Source organism: Hippopotamus amphibius, chromosome 17 (genome assembly GCF_030028045.1).
Source record: "Hippopotamus amphibius kiboko isolate mHipAmp2 chromosome 17, mHipAmp2.hap2, whole genome shotgun sequence".
Classification (NCBI taxonomy): Eukaryota; Metazoa; Chordata; class Mammalia; order Artiodactyla; family Hippopotamidae; genus Hippopotamus; species Hippopotamus amphibius.
The window spans coordinates 64130171-64149414 of NC_080202.1; the positions used below are offsets into that span (position 1 = coordinate 64130171).

General features: G+C 59.5%; 1 protein-coding gene across 1 annotated transcript; it reads left to right on the forward strand.

Moving 5' to 3' along the window:
* Positions 1-12747: 12747 nt before the first annotated feature.
* On the forward strand, positions 12748-18436 carry CACNG5 (calcium voltage-gated channel auxiliary subunit gamma 5). Its single transcript, XM_057716491.1, has 5 exons — positions 12748-12943; positions 14400-14486; positions 15401-15541; positions 17720-17865; positions 18179-18436. Exons 1-5 carry the CDS (start codon positions 12748-12750, stop codon positions 18434-18436), a joined length of 828 nt encoding a protein of 275 aa, XP_057572474.1.
* Positions 18437-19244: the final 808 nt, after the last annotated feature.

Sequence of the window (19244 nt, forward strand, 5' to 3'; positions counted from 1 at the left end):
ATGCCCTGTGCCTGGGACTCAAGGCAGCCGGGCCGGGGCACCTGGGAGAAGGACAGGGATACAGGGAGGAGGAGGCTTCGACCACTAGCACCCTGAGCTGTGGCGAAGGTGCTGGAGGCAGGGAGATGGTGCTGGCAGGAGGTGTTCACAGAAGCGCATCCCGGTTGCTCTCTGGAGGGTGTGCCTGCTGCAGGGCTCCAGGCTGTCCTCTGAGTGCGAGTGCAGTCCAGGCAGCTTCTTCAAAGCCAGAGGGCTTTTCTTCCCCGCCCCCAGCCTCCCTTCTCCCAGAAGGAAGAATCAGCAGAAAAAGCAATGTCTCTCTCAACACGGATTCTGAGCACGGAGGGGGCTGGCTGGAACCAAGAATAACCCGGCGTGTCCAGCGGGAAACACTCAGCTGCCGCCTCCTCGCCTCCCCCATGGTCACTGTTTTATAAGAAAAATAAATTTGGTGTGTCCGTCCACCTGAGTGATGCGAAGGCCAAGGAGAAAAGGGCTGGAAACCTTCAGCCCTCTTATCTCAGGCAAGAGGCTAGTCACGCCGTGAAACCACAGGCAGAGTGTCTGACAGTCAGGAATCTGCCCTTTTCCGGAGAGAGGTTCCCAAGTGGTGAAGCTCTGGGCACTTCCCTCTGCAGCGCATGAGAGCCAGGCTGAGCGATGAAGGAGGGGTAGTTTAGGGTGGCAGAGAACAGGGCCAGATTGTGGGTTCAGATCCCGGCTCCCCCAGTCGCTAGCGGGGTGGACTTGGGCGAACGGCTTGAGCGCCAACCCCCTCATCCGTAAAGTGGGGAGAATGACCAGGGTTAAGATGAGCTGTGTTCACTTGCGACGCCAGGCTGGGCTCCCTGTTTTAACCTGGTCACGTGCGCCGGCTCATGGAATCCACGTAGCCCTATGAAGAAGTCACTAGTATTAAACATCCCCACCTCAGTTACAGCGCCTAGTGCCAGGTGGTTGTGCATTACGTGTAAATTGCCGCGCCGTGTCTGGCACAGAGTCCTGGTCTATCAAACATCAGCAGGAACCGTGGAGGCCTGAGGCCCCGAGGTGCTGCTCAGAGGAGGAAGCCCCGGGTCAGCCCCCCTGCAGGCTTTCTCTGCCTGAATCTGATGGACGGCCGGTGTCACCAAAATTAGATCATCTGAACATTTTTCCTGTCTGCACATGTTAAGACACAGGGAACAAAATGGGTTTTCATCTCTCGCTGCCTTTTATCACACCCGGTAGCCGTGTGCGCTGGGTGGAGGCGGCCGCACAGGCGGGCTTCTAACGGCCAACAGCGAAGACGCCGTGCCACTGAGTTATGTGGCCGGCAACCCCCGTCGCCACTCTGTTTAAGTGGGATCTAAAGGAAGAAGGAAGGATGCAGCCCTCCCTGCCTTTTCTAAAGGCGATTTTGGTTTCCACAGATGCTGCAAGATAAACGTCTGTTTCTGTTGGGGTGGACGTCGGGGGGTGGGGCTGGCCCGGCGTCTGCTGGTGGGCCGCGCGTCTCCTCTGCTGCCGCGGCCCCTGACGTGCCACGCGGCCGGGGTGCCACGCGGGGCCCGGGGGAGGGTGTGCCTGTGGTTCATGGCTGGTGGCAGGGCTGAGAGCGATGGAGTCCCAGGTCAGACGCATTTGCTCAGGAACCCACCTCCGTGTGGTTGAAGGGAGGAGGCAGAGTTTTTTTAAATGTCTGGATTAAATGGACGAGGGGGTGGTCTCCACCGCGGATGGGGGAGAAATGCAGAGCCTGTGCTTGGGGGCCGGACACACCTAGCCGTGCGTCTCATCTCTGTCGCTCACGAGCTGGGTGACCGCCGCGCCTTCGGCCTCAGAATAACAATGTGACTTGGCGAGGAGGCTGCCCGGGGCGGGTGTGGATGCTCGGTGGATAGCGGCTCTCGTGGTCCTCCCCACCCCCGCGGCCCCTGTCTGTCCTGTCCTCACGCTCACAGGCTGAGTCTCCCACGCGTGTGTGTGTCCGGCGTGCATTCGTCACGCAGCCACGGGAGATGACAGCGAGCGTCCCCGTTCTCTGCCATCTCCTGAGCCCGCCCCGGGGGGTGCCCCTCCCTCATCCAGCACCTCCGGTCTCTACGAGCCGCCCCACGAGGAAGCGTTACTGCAATCCCATTCTACGGGAATTCTTGGGGGCATCATTTAATGAAATCCTCAGACAGCTCGCCGAAGTGGGCGTCTCTCCAGCCAGGCGCTGAATCTGAAGTCGTTTGATTCATTGAGCCACGGACGGGGTGGATGGCTAGGGAAGGAGAACAGAGGAGAGGGAGCCCCGATCCCGTGTGTGCAGCCCTGGGGGGTGGAGACACCCTGACGCAGAGCCGGGCCTTCGACGAGAAGAATGTCCCACACGCCACCCCCTTCCCCGCACCTCTGCTGGTCCCCTCACCCGCGCAGGTCGACACCCCCTCCCGACCCCCAGCCGGGTCCCCTTCTCTTCCGGCCGCTCGGAAGGCCAGACCTCAGCCTGCAAACGCCCCGCACACGGAGGGCCTTGTCTCGGTCTCATCTCTGCCACATCCAGTGCTGGATCCTGATGGAGAAACAGGCCCTCAAGGAGGGAGAGGAATGGGGCGTTTACCCTTTATTCTTTCCTCATCAAAGCATTGCCTTAAAATGGGGGTTTCTGGTTTTTAACCTCAAGCCCTCTGAACGCACATGCTTGTCAGATGTAACCATTACGCAGCCGTCCGTCCCCTCTGTGTTGCTTCCGTGGGGCTGGTCCTTCCCTTGGCTCGAGATGAGCACCGGGCAGCCTCTGTGCTCTTCTGGTCTCTCGGTGACGCCGAGTCCCCAGCTGGGGCTGGACCGTCCCGTCCCAAACAACAGTCCAGGCTTCCGACGTGATGCATGATGGCTGCAGCTGGCCTCCTGCCCCCGCGGCCCTCCCGCCTCCCGCTGCAGCTCTGGAGAGGAGCAGGAGGAGCAGGAGGGCTCAGCGCCTCTTGCGTGGCCGGGGCAGCCGTGAGCTGGCACAGACTGGGCTCGGGGGGTGTCCAGGGCTGCGTCTTTCTCCCGTCGCTGTTTCCTTGGGCTCATCAGAGACCCCTCCATCCCTCGCGCCTTCTAACCTGGGGTTCCCTTCGTGTGGGTTTTGCGCTCTTTCCTGGTTCCTCCCTCACACTCACGGGGATCCGACGGTTCCCCAGCTTCTCTCTGCCGAGGCTCCTTCGTCCTGCCCGGCAGCCGTCCTGAAGGACCTACCCCACACAGGCCAGCGCCCTCAGGCCCGGCCCCTGGTCGATGGAGGTGCCCCTCCATCCCCAACCCCAGCAGCCTCGGGCAGCTCAGGCTCGCAGAGCAGCAGCCAACCCTCCTTCCGTCCCACGCGCAGGGGAAGCCAGCATCCCTCTCCTCTGAGACCTTCTGGGCCAGAGTCACACTCCAGGCCGCTGGACCCGCTCTCACTAAACTGGGGGTTTAGGGCAGGGGCTTCCCGCCCTCTGTGGGATGAGGGATGTGTGACAACTAGGGGCGAATCAGTAGCCCCTTCTCACGAATGCCTCCCACCTTCAGCTCAGTGAACAGTGAGCTCTTTGGGAGTCGTGAACCCATCTGTCCGTCACCTAATTACTCCAAGTCTCACAGCTGCTCTGCTTGCAGGTGTGGACTATAGATAGAAAAGGCGTACAAAAGGTCAGGCTTACAGCCATGCAATTCCTTTATCTTCAGGTCTTGACCCCTAAAATCGTGGTTTCCTTGACTTCTCTACCTTGTCTTCAAACAGATATTTTACACTTTATTCAGCTGTTCTAAGGAGGGTTTGGTCTCACACAGTCTTGTTCATCGCAGCCAGAAGTGGAAGTCCGGCCTCGCTTTTTAGTTCCATCGACGGACTGATCTTTTCCTCAGCATCCGCTGTGGTAATCATCCTCGTTGTGTCATATGCAGACATGTTTGGTAGTTCCCACTTACCCTTCTTTATTTTTAAAGGAATCTTCTTGGCTCTTCTCAAGTGTTGCTTCCTGTAGACGGATCCCAGCATCACCTTCTAGGGAGGCCTCGTTGCGTGGAATTCATCAGCTAATTTAGGGAGAGTTGACATTTTTACGGCATTGTCTTCCTATCCAAAAAACATCATGTATTATTTTACTTCTCGGTCTCGTTTTATGCCCATCCGTCGTTTTCAGGTTTTCTTTATACAGCACTAGCACATAATTTGTTACGTTTATTCCCCAAGAGGTTGCTCTTTGGTTGCTACGTAGATAAGGTTTTCCCCCCAAGCAGTATATTTTCCAGCGGGCCACTGCATTACAGCTGTTGATTTTTTATAGGTTACTTTTGTGTTTGAACATTTATCTCAACACCTGTATTCTCTCTAACAGCTCTTTCAGGGGATCTTGATCTGGGCACGCGTGTGCCTGGTCTTTCACAGGTGGTGACGGTGAGTCACCCCAGAAGGTCTCAAGTCACTGATGTAAGACGTTTTGTTTCACACGAGGCCCTGACATTTCCTAGAGCGTCATCCACAGAGACGCCTTCCTCCTGGAAATCCTGTTGACGCAGCAAGCAGAGCCTGAGGGCTGAGCAGAGCCCAGGCTTCGAGGCTTCTGTTATTCTCAGCGGAGGTGGGGAGGGACCCTTTCGACCTGAAACAGTTTGTGAACCTGGAGTTCTCTGTGTCCACACAGGCGAACCTACGTTGTACCTTAGGTAGCAGGGGTGAAATGCCTTTGAAATCTTTCAAACAAATCTCGACATACTTCTAAGAGTGCTAAAATATTTCATATCCTTTAACCCAGAAATTCCACTTGTAGGAATTTATTCTGAGAAAATACTTGCAGATGCCCACAGATACTTAGCTGTAAGGATGTTTATCCATCATTGTTTAGAATAGGGAAGAATGCGGAGACAACCTAGCTGTTCTCTAGTAGGGAAGTGGTGAGGTCAGTTTTATACGTCCCAATCAGACACTATATATCCTGTAGCTACTAAACATAATGCAGGAAGTAGTGACGATTTTTAAGTAAAATAAAATCCAGCTATACGATGGTGTGTGCAGTATGGTCATATTTGTAATGGAAAAATTATAATTTGCGTAGAAAAATTCTGCACAGAAAATAACATCAAAGACATAAATACTGTCATCACTAGCCAGTTTGCCCTCTGTGGTTAGGTGTGTTCCCACCTGGTAACTGCGGCCATGCCTTTGGACCCCTGTTGGACCTTCAGTGAAATGTTGGCCACAGTCTCACCAGCTGAGCTTCTTTCTCTGCAAGGCAGAGACCTTTGGTGGGTGGTCAGATGCCCCTGGGTCCCCTATGGAAACTGGTCCATCCGTCACCCCCTGCCCAACCAAGGGTGAGAGGAATTTGGTTAGACACTGACCTTGGCTCCAGGAGGTTTGGACACCCGGTCTGCATCCGCAGCTGTGGGTTTGCTGTGGCCTTGAGCGTAGTCTTGGGCAGGGAGTGCTTGAAACACAAGACTCCTTGGGTCTTGCTTTTGTCCAAGGGCCGTGAGCCTCTGCCTGGCGCCGCTCACACGTTCCAAAGGGCGTCAGCATCGTGGCCGAGCGCGCCTGGCGGGGCCAGTGCGGAAAGCAGGCCCCTCGTCAGCTCCAGCCAGCAGCGTCCTGACCACATGGTGCAGGGCAGGGGCTCTCACGAAGGGGGAGGGGGGCCTCCCAAATTGGGACGTGATGACCCCTGGAGGTCCAGGCTTCAGGTGACACTCTCCCTTCCATGCTGAGCCTCTGCTGTGTTTGACACGTAATAAGCACTTGGTACAGGTTTGATAACATGCTTGTTACCTGTGCGCACACCCTGTGCCTCACCGTGCAGAGCTGTGCTGCTCTCTCTCCAGGGGAGCCACGCCGACAGTCTGTCCAGTCCCAGAGCCTAGTTGACACGGAGATAAGAAGGGAGAGGGAGTGGGGGGGGGGGCAGGAATGAGGGACATTCTGCAGGGACCAACGCCATGATGAGGGAGGTGGGAGAGTTGGATGGAGATGAGAGCGTCTGGACCGCTTTGCCCCCTTTCAGGGACAGATGTAGCATGTGAAAGCTGACCTTTTGTTCACTGCTCCTTGGGTGTCAGCCGGTGTTAAATTCTGATTGTACCGAGATGGCATGAGGTGGTCCAACCTTACTCAACTACGCTTTCATAAATCCTCACAGTAACCCTTCTGAAGCTACCCCTGCTCTACAGATGAAGAGACTGAGGTTCAGAGTGACCATGGGACGTGCCCGGGACGTGAAAGAGAGAACCCGGCATTCCAGCTCAGATTCGCCTGATCCCAAAGCCACGTGCCGTCTGCTCCCGGACACCACTGTCAACTCAGGGCTTAAACTGTGACACTCAGGCCCTCCGTTGCTAAGTTATGTTCTGAGATTTATATCAGAGTTAAGCAGTGAGAAGGTGCTAATAAATGAGTCATGAAGTTATTCTGATCATTTCTGCTGCCTCACAGGTCCCTCGAAATACAGTGATTTCGTTCAGGATGACTCGGGTCAGGAATTCGGGCAGTTCCTGTTTGGAGCTGCCGTCAGGTGTGGTCTGGGGATGAGGTCATCCCAAGGCTCACCTGGGCTGGACGTCCAGGGCAATGGCGGTCCCACAGCCGGCAGCTCAGCTGGGCCGTCCGCCAACCCCCCGTGCGTGGCCTGCAAAGCAGCTTTCTCAACTGGGGGCCATTCCCCCCCGGGGACCGTTTTGCTGATGGCAGCTGGGGGGCTGCTGGCACCTGGTGGGTAGAGGCAGGGGAGCCGCTGAACAGCCTCCCCCCAACAAAGACCTGTCCAACCCCAACGTCCGCGGGGCCGAGGCTGAGAAACGCTGCTCTGCAGCACGGGGGTCTCCGGGGCGCCGGCCATACGTGGGGGCTGGCTTCCCCCGGGTGAGCCCCCTGGAGAACTAGGTGTTACCTGCCTCTCCATTTACGGCCCAGAAGTCACACCGCGTGTGCGCTGGTGGAAGCAGCCACAAACCTGCCTAGACTCAGGGGAGGAGACGTGCGTGGACCCCATCTCTCTATGGAAGGAGCATCAAAGAATTGAGGCCACTTTTTAACCACCAGGGGATGAACTGGGGATCGGCGCCACGGAAAGCAGGTGGGTCACAGGACCTCCGGGGGATGTCCTGCTGGTCACCCATGTGTCCTGCGGGCAGCTGGCCAGGCTGGTGCTGAGTCCCTAGACCAGCTCACGGGAGCAGCTGCTGTACGCGGCTGGGAAGCCCCGACAAGAACCCCTGGCCCCCACACCCTGCCCCAGGCACCACTGGGTTTTCTCTGGGCTGGTAGGGAACGCGATCAGCCTGTCTGCATTGGACCGTCCTTCCACCTTCCTCCTCCTTCCCTCTGATTAAACCCCGCCCGTCCTCCCCAGCAGTGCCCTGACCGGGCCTCACTGGCGCCTGTAACCTCAGCACCAAGCACCTCACTGCACATCCTTTTATTACTGGCTCGGGCAGGGAAGTGTGCCAGGAGGGATTCAGTCTCCACAAGACATTTCTCCCTGATTGCTAGTCACAGATGATAATTAGCGACTGTTAATTCCTGATAGCTGACAAGCTGATACTTAGAGGTAATGGTCCCCGGGTAATCATCTTAAAAAGCTCAACGCTGCCGTGCTTTCTAGGCCCCAAGCTCCAAAGGATGACACGGCATCTCAGCATCTCTAGCCTGGGAGTTCAGGGCCCTGCTTTCTTCACAGGGGCGGCGACGGGAGATCGGTCGAGTCTGGTCTTCAATCTAGTTTTCTCCTCTGGATGCAGAAATAATACATGTTCTTTTAGAAGCTTTGTCGAGCCCAGAAAAGTAGAGAGAAAATCAAATATACGTAACCTTATTACTTGGAAACACCCACTGTCCACATTTTGGTTTATTTCTTCCCAGTCTATGAATTTTTTTTCACAGCTGGGTTCATGTTAAACACGTGCTTTCACATTCAGCTTTTTTTCCTTTTTTCCTTCTTGTGGTGGCACGTTACAAAAAACTGCCTGCCTCCCCGCAGAAGAATCAAACAAACGTTGTAGCTGGAGCGGGTGGTGGCATCCAAGGGCAAAGGAGACACGATGAGAAGGCGGAGCCTCGGCCCAGGGCCCGGTGAGGTGGGAACTGGGAATTCATCCTAGACCCGACCGTCTTCAAGGGGACTCCTGCTCCCCGTGCTCACCCGCCGAAGATTTGGGTAGAAAAACACGTGCACACGTGTGCATGGTTACGCAGGAAGGAAGGCTGGAGGCAGTGAACTCAGACGTGCTGTTTTCAGCGTGGGGACCTGTCGTTTCCTCTTCTGCCACATAATTTCCCACGCGGTGCAGAGGAAAAAGCCCTGGCTCAGCGTGAAGATGTGCGGTTCACACTCTTGTCCCCCACGAAACTGCCTGGTGACCTCAGGCAAATCCCTCCACTGGACCCTGACTTCCTGTTCTGTGCTTTGAGGGACATATTAGTCTTCCTGCCCCAAAAGGAAGTTTTCAGACTCAGAAATGCTGAGTTAGTGCATCTCCATGAAACTGGTACGAAACGCTACGGCAGGTGACACCCAACAGTAAGCCCAGCAGGGTCAAGGAACAGCCCTGACGTGGCCCTTTGGTTATGGACAACCTTCCAAAATTGTGAGACACACACATTTCTAGGTTCCCTAGTGGGCTACGTTGTTTTGTTTGTTTGTTTGTTTGCTTAAGAACTTTTATTGAGATATAATTGACGTACAACAAACTGCATATATTTATTTTTTTAATAAAGCTACAATAAACATCCTTGCACTGATTTTTTTTATAAATTAATTAATTTATTGGCTGTGTTGTGTCTTTGTTGCTGCGAGTGGGCTTTCTCTAGTTGTGGAGAGCGGGGGCTACTCTTTGTTGCAGTGCATGGGCTTCTCATTACGGTGGCTTCTCTTGTTGCAGAGCACGGGCTCTAGGTACGTGGGCTTCAGTCGTTGTGGCACATGGGTTCGATAGTTGTGGCTCACGGGCTGTAGAGCACAGGCTCTATAGTTGTGGTGCACGGGCTTAGTTGCTCCGTGGCATATGGGATCTTCCCGGACCAGGGCTCGAACCCGTGTCCCCTCCATTGGCAGGTGGATTCCTAACCACTGAGCCACCAGGGAAGCCCCAAACTGCATATATGTAAAGCGTACAATTTGATATTCTTTTCTTACTAGTAATGTGTACATGGCAGTCCCCCTATATCCTAGTGGGCTACTTTGGATGTGCCTCTTCCCCCCAGCACGTCTCGAACCTGTTTGTTTCTTCAGTAGGAGGCAGTGTTGCTGCAGCAGGGACTTCAGAGTGAGACCTGGGCGTAGATCCAGAGTCTGCCGCACGCTTGAGACGTCCTGCAGGCTACTGAGCACCCGTGAGCCTCAGCTTCCCCGTCCGTGAAATGGGGCCAACGCCGCCGTTGGGGTTGTCCTAAGGTCCTAATGAGCTACCGTACGACAAAGGGCTGTCCAGCACTCAGTCAGTGAGCCTGTTTATTGATAAAGGTGATTTCGTAGCACAGCATCGATGCAGTTGTGTAACGAACGAGACGGATACTTTTCGCTCTGTGCGGAGTTCCGAGTTCCGTAAGTGTGTCACCTCCTCTGGAGAGGGGACTTTCCCGTTTTCCCAAGCTCTTGTAGAGGTTGGCCGTTTGGGCCAGCTTGGGGCTCTTCTTGGACTTCTTGCTTTTATAGATTCAGGTCCAGTCTTCTTTCCACTTTCATCTTTCCGGATCTCCTAAATCTCTTCTGTCTGCCCAGCTTCCCGTCAACACCGGCCGCGTGCGTAGCAGCCCTGCTCCGTCCGTCCGTCCGTCCGTCCGTCCGCTCTGCGGAAACAGAGCCTGGCCCGGCGCCCCGTGACGGTAACGCTCACACCAGGGTCGCACGCGAGGCCGTTCAGAGCGCGGTCACACGTGCTGCTGTGTTGAGGCTCCCAGCACTTTTGTCTTGTCTTTCTTCAGTGGGGGCAGCGTGGCCCCCAGAGTGGGTTTCACACAACGAAACGCCCCTGTGTGGCCGGAGCAGCTTGGAAAACACTGGGATGCGCGGCGCTGAACGCACTTTTCAGGCCTCTCAGCGGTGAATGTGAAGTGTGGTTCTTCGAGGCCTAGAGGCCGTGCTCCCACGATTTCTCTTCACGAGAGCCCTTTTTAACTAGAATAGTCCACGGAAGGGTGGCTCCGCAGAACCCAGTTCACAAAGGTCCTGAGAACGAGGCAGGATAAGGTTCAAGCGTAGGCCCGCCACTCGCTAGCTGAGTGACCCTGGGCGAGCTTCGGGAGCCGACTCTCAGTTTGCTCACCTGCAGAGTGGGGGTGACACGGCTGGAAAGATGGCGAGAAAGCGCCCGGCAGACGCCCGACCGTGATGCACGCTCCACGCACGGCAGCGTTGCTGCCACCCCCGCCGCCGTGCTCCCCGGGAGGGGAAGGGGCGTCGGGAAGGTGCGTGTCCGGCCGCCCCGGCCGCTCGGAGGCGGGTCCCCCCCAGCGCAGGGCTCCCCGCAGCACGCGGGGCTGGCGTCCTCACTCGGGCGGCGTCCCCGCCGCTCCTCTCCCCGCCCCTCGACACCCCTCACCGGCCTTGGGGCTCCAGGCCGCTCCTTCGGGCCGACGGTGGGGTTCATGAGCCTCAGGTGCAGGTGAAAGTACTCAGCAAACTGCTGTAAACCCTTCATGACTGTGACGCGTCCACCCGCCTCGGGACCCAGGGGCCCAGCTGCCGGGACGCCGCGCTCCCTCGCGCCGCAGCTGTCCCGCCGTCTTTCCGTACTTGCCCGGCTCGTGAGCGCCGGCAGAGCCTCCGATTCCTTGGCTTCCGCCGCGGCCGTGAGCGCGGCCCCGCCACAGCGGGGGCTTCGGGAGACCCCGCAACCGGATCCGTGTGCCGGAAGGCCGGGCCCGGAGGGAGGACGGGCTGTCCTGCGTTTCAGTGTTTCCTTCTCTGTCAAAGCCGGCGCGGGAGGGGCGGGCGCGGATGACGCCTCCCTGCTCTCCAGCCTGGCGGGCGGGAGCCTTCGCCTCCACGAAGGAGGCCGGTGTGGGGCTCAGGGCACAGAGCAGCCCCGCTCCCGGGGTCAGAGCAGGGTTCCCGCCGTGCAGTCCGGGCCGGCGTGTCCCTCCTTCTTGCACAGAGCCCCCGTCTTCCTCCCCGCCTCCCCTCTCCTGCACAGCAAGCTCAGGCTCCGCAGAGGAGCCAAGCCTCCAGGCTCGCGGGGGGCTCTGTCCCCTTTCCGCGGGGAGAGCCAGGACCCCCGCGCCTCGGCCGAGCGGGGACACCAGGCCTCGGGGAGGGCTGCTGGGTCACCCCGGGGTCTGAGCTGGGGGGCGGGGCCAGCTGCCTCTCCTGAACATCAGCCTCCTGTTTCCAAATTCCCGACTCGGCATCGTGCTAGGAGGCCTGGCGACGTGGCCACCACGACGGGCTGAGGCGAGGCGCACGGCTGCGTTGCCCAAGGCCCCACCCCCTTTTAGACGCAGCTCTGCCCCCACCCGAGCCCCACAGGGTCACCCTCTTCTGGGCTCGCATCGCAACCTGGGCTTTCCCCACCACAGCAGGACTGCGTTGGACCGTAGCCGCCTGTTTGCGTGGCAGACTTCAGCCGGTAGACGGCTCGCTGGAATCTTGCTAAGACGCAGGTTCTGATGTAGAAAGTCGGAGGGGCCGGAGACTCTGCATTTCTGACGCGTTCCCAGGCTGCTGGTCCATGGGTGACACTCTGAGTCGCAGAGAGCAGTCGCTGTCACCTTGGGCAGCGATCAGACTCTCTGGGCGTGCGGTGGTACCACGGCCCCCACGCGGGCCCCGTGGCACCAGCATCTCTCGGGGTGGTTCCCAGGCATTGGGGACGTTTAGACGCGCCCTGGGCGGCTCTAGATTCCAGCCAGGGTTCAGAAGCCCTGAGCCGGGCCGTGGGCTCTGCGGGGCGGCATCCGCCTGCCTTACTCCTCGCTTTTTTCCCAGCTCCATCTCCGAGCCTGGAGCTGGCGGGGCAGGTATGGGACGTGTGCTCACCTGGCGGAGACTCTCAGCCTCACTCTGGCCGGTCCGGAGCCGGCTCTGGCCAGTACCGTGTGCTGGGGAGGCGAGGGTCAGACGGCTCCTGATGAGGTGGGTTTAGGAGGCCCGCTGCGCTTGGACTGCGGTGTGGCTTCTATACAGGGACGGACCCCGATCTACAACTGATTGGAGTCCATGAGGAAGACACCGTCCCAAGAAGCCTCTCCGCCCCCTGCCACGTCCTCTCTGGGTCCCGCTGCTCCCTGCAGGGCCCTTCTCAACACGGAGACGCACCCCCGGCGGAGTTCACGTTCCCGCCTCCACCCCTCCTGCCCATCCCCCGCCCTCAGGCAGGTGTCCCCCACAGGCTCGTCAGGTTGCATGCTCACTGCTCCGGTGGCGGGGGGCCTCTGTCTTCTAGACGGGAACCCCCCAAGGGCGAGGACGGGTCACGTTCATCTCCGTCTCCCCTGGGGGGCACAGTGGGTTGCTGAATGAATGAACGAACGAATGCCCCCCCCCCCAAGCGAGGGGGACTCCCCGGGAGGACGAGGGGGCCCCTCGCCGTGGCCGGTCAAGACAGCTGCCCGTGCCTGACGGGGGAGGGAGGCGGCGCCTCTGTCCAGGCGGCCTGCCGCCCAGGGCGCCGGGCTTCCTTCGCCCGTCCAGCCCAGCGGGGTGGACCCTACTGCCCGAGGCCCCCCCTCGGAGCCGAGGCTGCTGCCACCGCTGACCCGCTCTCCTGCCCCCAGAGCCCGCTCTGCTGGCGGCACCACGGCCGCAGGCCCCGCGGGGCTGTGGGGGGATGGGCGCCTGCGGGAGGAAGGCGCTGACCCTGCTCAGCAGCGTGTTTGCCGTGTGCGGCCTGGGCCTGCTGGGGACCGCCGTCAGCACGGACTACTGGCTGTACCTGGAGGAGGGCGTGGTCCTGCCCCAGAACCAGAGCGCCGAGACCAAGACGTCCCTGCACTCGGGCCTGTGGCGCGTCTGCTTCCTCGCAGGTAAGGGCGCCCGGGGCTGGGACCGCCCTGCCCCCCGGGGAGGAGCAGCCCCACCCCAGCCCACACCCTGGGGAAGCGATGTCCCTGCTGGAAGGAGGCAGGTCAGCGAGGACAGTGCTCCTCAGCTCTGGGTGTGCTCCCTCCAGCAGCCAGGACCCGCTCCGAACTCCAGCCCCGACTCCTGTGTCCGCTTAGGCAAGTCCTCTCACCCCGGGACCAGGGTCTTCCCACCTGGAAGACGCATGTGCCCCCCCTCCCCAGCCCCACGCCTCAGCTCCCCGAATCCTCCATCCCAGCGCCGCCCCCTCGACGCTGCAAGGCAGGCCGTTACCACGTCGGCCTCACAGATGGGGACGGGCAGACGCAGGGATGTGGCACGCAGCACGGTCCCGGCCTGGCGAGGGCCCTCTTCCCGCCTTCTCCCTGTGTCCTCACGCGGTGGCAGGGGTGAGGGAGCTCTGGGGGGTCTCCTGTATAAGGGCACTCGTCCCATTCACGAGGGCTCCACCCTCATGACCTGAGCGTGAGGATGGGAAATACGTAGCCCTTGCTCTGTCCCCACGTCCATGAAATGTCAGGGAGAAAACGCAGGTGCAGGTCTTTCCAAATCTGCGGGCGGGTGCAGGCTTTGGGGCTGCCTATTGGGTCCCCCCACCCGCGTGCGGGGCTTCTCTGCAGCCCTCGGAGTTGCTGCTCCCGACCGCTCCGTCCTTTATCCCTTCTTCATGGCCTGGAACCAGGTGGCACGAGAGGAGCCTCTCTGTGTCCTGCGGGGCTGGCCGGAAACACCGCAGTGAGGCCACGGAGCCTCCCTTGGCGGGCTCTGTCAGCCACGTGTGCACGGGGCACAGGGACACTTGGTCCTCCCTGCCTCGTGGTAGGGCTCTGGTGGTTGGCGCCCACCGGTGTTTAGCAGGGAGGACACCTGGAGGCCCGGCCTCCTGGCAACACATTGAGTCTACTTTGGGCACGGCACCCACCACTGGCCTCACCTCCCACTGCCCTAGACTGTGTGGCATCCGTCTCTGCTTGCATCTGAAGCAGAGTTGAAGTCACCATGATCTGGTTGCCAAAGTGGTCAACAAGGCTTTGAGGGTTCTGCTCCACGACACCCACATCGGGGCACCTAAGCCAGCCCCGCTCCGTCCTCGGTGGAGTCTGCCCCAAAGCCACAGCGTGGCCACCGGATGTCTGACTCCACCTGGAGTTCGCAGTGCTGGTCATTGTTCGTGCAGCTCTTGTCACGTCTCTGGGAAAGATGTGCCATCGGGATGGGTGTCCACCTCCGCTGTGGGCCACGCGCCGCAGAAGGGCCCCCCAGGCTTTGGATCCAGCCCAGGTGTAAATACACAGAGGGTCAAAGATCCTAGAAGCACTTGGAAGTGCCACTTGAACGTGCTAACTTCACATCCCTGTTCAGAAGGACCCGGGGTGTAAGTGGCTCTTGTCTCCGTAGGTGAGGAGCGGGGACGCTGCTTCACCATAGAGTACGTGATGCCCGTGAGCACCCAGCTCACCTCCGAGTCCACGGTCAATGTGCTAAGTAGGTGCCTCTGAGTTTCCAACCTGGGCCACGGGCTGGACAGGGCAGCGCAGGGCAGAGGGGAGAAGTGGGGTGACCGGCTCGTTTCTCACAAGCTGATGCCCCGAGACTCAGCAGCGTGTGCTGGCCGGAGCTCACAGAGCTTGCTCTGCCGATTCTTTATCCGGGCTGGTGAAGGTTGCTGGAGTCTCCCAGTGCTGTGACCTGAGCAGGGGATAGGGCATGCACACCCAGTGTCTTCCTCTGCTTGGGATGCTCTAACAGAATAGCACAGACTGAGCAGCTCAGAAACCAGAGAGATGTGTTTCTCTCAGCTCTGGAGATTAGAAGTCCAAGATCAAGGCACCAGCATGGCCATGCCCAAGATCAAGGCGCCAACACGGTCACGTTCTGATGAGGGACCTCTTCCTGCCTTCTTGCTGTGTCCTCACGTGGTGGCAGGGGCAAGGGAGATCTGGGGAGCCTCTTTCCTAAGGGCACTAATCCCGTAGAAGAGGGCCCCACCCTCATGACCTAAGCACCTCTCAAAGGCCCCACATCCTATACCATCACCTTGGGCATTAGGTTTAACAAGTGAATTTTGGGGGTGGGGGGGACACAGACACACCATAGCACCCAGGGGACTGAACCAAGCTCCCCGGCCTCCAGCGAGACTGACGTCATGGCCTGGGCCTCACCAGAGCTGGTTCGGACCCGTGGGAACCTTCAGTACAGTTCTGGGTCGGCACAGACCCCACAGGCTAAGGGCCAAGGGATGAAAGCCCCACCGAGGAGGGGATGGAGCCCGGGCCACTCGTACAGGGCAGGGGCTCGGGGACCAGCTGGTGGACGCTGCCTGGAGCCCTCGGCCCAGGAGGCTGAGCCCTGAGTGCGGCCCCTGGAGGCTGACGGCACCCTTCCGTCCCCTTGGGCAGAGATGATTCGCTCGGCCACGCCGTTCCCCCTGGTCAGCCTCTTCTTCATGTTCATCGGCTTCATCCTGAGCAACGTCGGACACGTGCGTCCCCACAGGACCATCCTGGCCTTCGTCTCCGGCATCTTCTTCATCCTCTCAGGTAAGCGGCGCCGTCTCCGCTTGTCCGTGCTGCACTTCTGACACTTGGTTCTGAAACCACTCTGCTCTGGGAGGCTCTGGTCCCAGTGGTGAGCCAGTCCCCGCACGGGACCTGCCGCGTCCGTGGCTCAAGCACAGCTGGGTCCGAGTTGGAGGAGGGTTCCGTCCAGTGCCTCTGGAGGCGTAGTGAGCTGACAGCCCCCGGGGCACAGCTGGCATGAGAACCCGGGGTCCTCCTCGCGCTACACCATCACCGCTGCGTTACCTCTTAGTTCCCACTGGTAACGCATATTCCTGGTTTTGAGGGCAACATCTTTGTTTGTACATGAAGAAATACAGTCTGCCTTTGGAATAATGGCCTCTTCACCTGCCAGCTCTCAGCCTCCTCCGGAGACCCCTACCCCGTACCCTGGGCTACCCAGGCCCCTTCAAGACAGACCTTTGCTTTTGGAGGTAATGCATTGAGCCAAAAGCACGGCTCTCAGGGCATGGATGGCAGGTGCCCTGCAGCCCTGGATTTGCTGATAAGAGAGGGAATGCAGCTGGAAGATGTGAGGTGGATGGCTTGAGTAATGGACAGGTGGAAAGACAAGAAGATAAACAGCTGCTGGCACCAGGTGTTCTGGTTGCCACCTGGCTTCCACGCCACTTTAGGTTCCTTTCCCCAACATTGCTTGTCAGTATAGCTTGGGAACCAGGTGGCAGTCAAAACACTTGATGCCCAAGAGCTTTTCTTTCTTTCTCCTTCCATCCTTCCCTCCTTCCATCCATCCTTCCTTCCATCCATCCGTCCTTCCATCCATCCGTCCATCCATCCTTCTCTTCATCCATCCATCCATCCATCCATCCATCCATCCATCCATCCATCCATCCTTCTCTTCATCCATCCATCCATCCATCCATCCATCCATCCATCCATCCTTCTCTTCATCCATCCATCCATCCACCCATCCCTCCATCCATCCATCCATCCATCCATCCATCCATTCATCCTTCCTTCCATCCCTCTATCCTTCCATTCTTTCTCCCATTCGTCTTTCCATCTTTTTTCCAATCCACCCACCCACCCATCTGCCATCCATTCTTCCATTTATTAATCCCTTCATCCATCCATCCTTCCATCCATCCATCCACCCAACTATCCGTCCATCCATCCATCTAACAAATGTTCATTGAGCACCTGCCATGTCCTCAGCCCACCGTCTTCACAGTGATGTTTCCACGTAGTCCAAGAGGTACAGACCCAGGTTAACCTCTTTATCTATGAACTTCACAATAGTCAAGGCCACACAGTAGCTTTGAGCACCTGAGGTTTTTCCGTGTGGGCGGCAGGACCAGAAATCTCAGACTGAGCTGGGCCACGTGAAGTGTTTTAATGACAGCAACAGACAGGGTTCACTTGGGCCAGCTTGATTCCAGCCTGAGTTAAGTGCTGAGAAAGGCTTGAATCACACTGTTTTCCTCTAACGTGCATCCTTCAAGATGCCCCAGCTTAATCATGTGAATGGAATTAAACCCGAACAGCTCAAAACAGAGTAACTGTGTCCTGATTCCGTTACAGTCACTGACTGATGACCGATGCACAGTGGCGGGAGGCGTTTGGGCCCGGCTGGCCTCCTGATGTGACGCTGGCCCGTCTGGAGGGGCTCTCTTTCCCTCTCCTGCCTAACGGTCTCAGTAGACCACACCCGTGGGCAGGTGGGCTGCACAGACCCACACGCACGCGACCACCCACCCGGGGATGGAGCCCCCGGCGGCCTCCGGCAAGGGAGCCTGTGCCGCTCCTCAGCTTAGCAAAGGCCACTTGCTGAGGTGGTGTGTCACACCCTGAGTTCACATGAGCTTTGCCTGGGGAGCGTTCACGACAACACGGTGCCAGGCGTGACTCAGAAGGTCTTGGGGGGAGGCCCAGGGGATGTGCATCTAACAGGTGGTCCTGGGGTGGGTGGGCAGGGAGAAACCTCGGGCTCCCCTGGGCTCGGAGGTGGCTGGACAGGAGCTTCCTTACCTGCAACCGTCCGCTCTCTAGAAGGTGACGGCGTAAACAGGGTCTTCAGGAGGCGGACTGCCGCCCTCCTTGAGCTCCAGAGTGAGGTCAGGGGCCCCCAAGGCCAGCAGGGAGGCGGGCGCCCCATCGGCGGCTCCCCGGCCTCCTCGCCCAGCGCCCTGCCGCCCGCAGGCCTCTCGCTCGTGGTGGGCCTGGTGCTCTACATCTCCAGCATCAACGACGAGATGCCCAACAGGACCAAGGACGCGGAGACCTTCTTCACCTACAAGTACGGGTGGTCGTTTGCCTTCGCCGCCATCTCCTTCCTTTTAACGGAGGTAAACCCCTCCCGCAGGCGGGGCGGGGCGGGGCGGGGCGGGGCAATGCCTGGCCGAGGGGGAGGGGGAGGAGGAGGGGTGGGGGGAAGGGAGGAGGGGGAGGGGGAGGAGGGGTGGGGGGAAGGGAGGAGGGGGAGGAGGGGTGGGGGAAGGGAGGAGGGGCAGCAGGAGACCAGCTCCCCCGGGACCCCCGCTCTCCTGCCCTTCACCCCGCCCCGCCCCGTCCCCACCGCCTGCCCTCCGTGCGCTCGGCGGGCGGGTCCCAGGCCAGGCCCCCGGCAGCGAGCTCCCGCCCGCCGCCTCCTCCCGGCAGAGTGCGGGGGTGATGTCCGTGTACCTGTTCATGAAGCGGTACACCGCCGAGGACGTGTACAGGCCTCACGCCGGCTTCTACCGCCCGCGTCTGAGCAACTGCTCCGATTACTCCGGCCAGTTCCTGCAGCCGGACGCCTGGGTCCGGGGCCGCAGCCCCTCCGACATCTCCAGCGACGCCTCCCTGCAGATGAACAGCAACTACCCCGCCCTGCTCCAGTGCCCCGACTACGACCAGGTGTCCTCCTCCCCCTGCTGAGCCTCCCCTCCCCCGGCCCGCGTCCCCTCCCTGCGCCCCCGGCTCCCGCGCCGCAGGATGTGGGTCCGGAGTCTGGAGCCAGCGCGCGAGCCGATTGGCTGAGAGCCGGGGGCAGCCCGCCTCTGGAGGGCCATCCCTAGGGCGCTTTCCTTCCCTGGGGGAGGTGGGCGTCCCAGCTGCGTCTTCACCCCGCACCCGCACCCGAGGACATCCTGGCCACAGGCCAAGGTCGGCTCTGCGACGCCGGGTTCCTTCCAGAGACCCAGCGGGACGCGAGTGCTCGCGGGCGAGCCTGGGCCTCGTCCTGACCTGGGCTGTGCGGCCAAGAGGGGGCTCGGATACGGAGGTCTGGCTGGTTCAGGGTCGTCCGGCAGTGTCCTTGTGAAGCCCCTTCTCCTTGGTTGACACCCACTTGCCCCCATACGACCCCCCCCCCCCCCCCCCCCCCGTCTGCTCTGCCCACCTCCCCCCCTGCCCTGCAGGCTGTGGCTCTCCTTCCTCCTCTCCCACCAGCACTCAGTTCCCCACCAGCCTTCCTCCCTCAGGGGCTAAGGGGCGTCTGAGGCCACTCTGATGAAGTCACAAAGAGGTGTTAATGGCTGATGGTGTCTTAATACGCACGGCCCTTTGATAACATATTTAACAAGGGCCTTTAATGCCTTAACCCGAAGAAGTGACTCTGACCACTAGAATTTCAGAATGTGGCTGGTCCGGGTTAGTACTACCAAGCCCTGTTTCAGGCCCAGGGATACTGTTCACACGGGCACGGCCCTAAATCTAATCCTGCAGACCACTGTCTATAGCACCA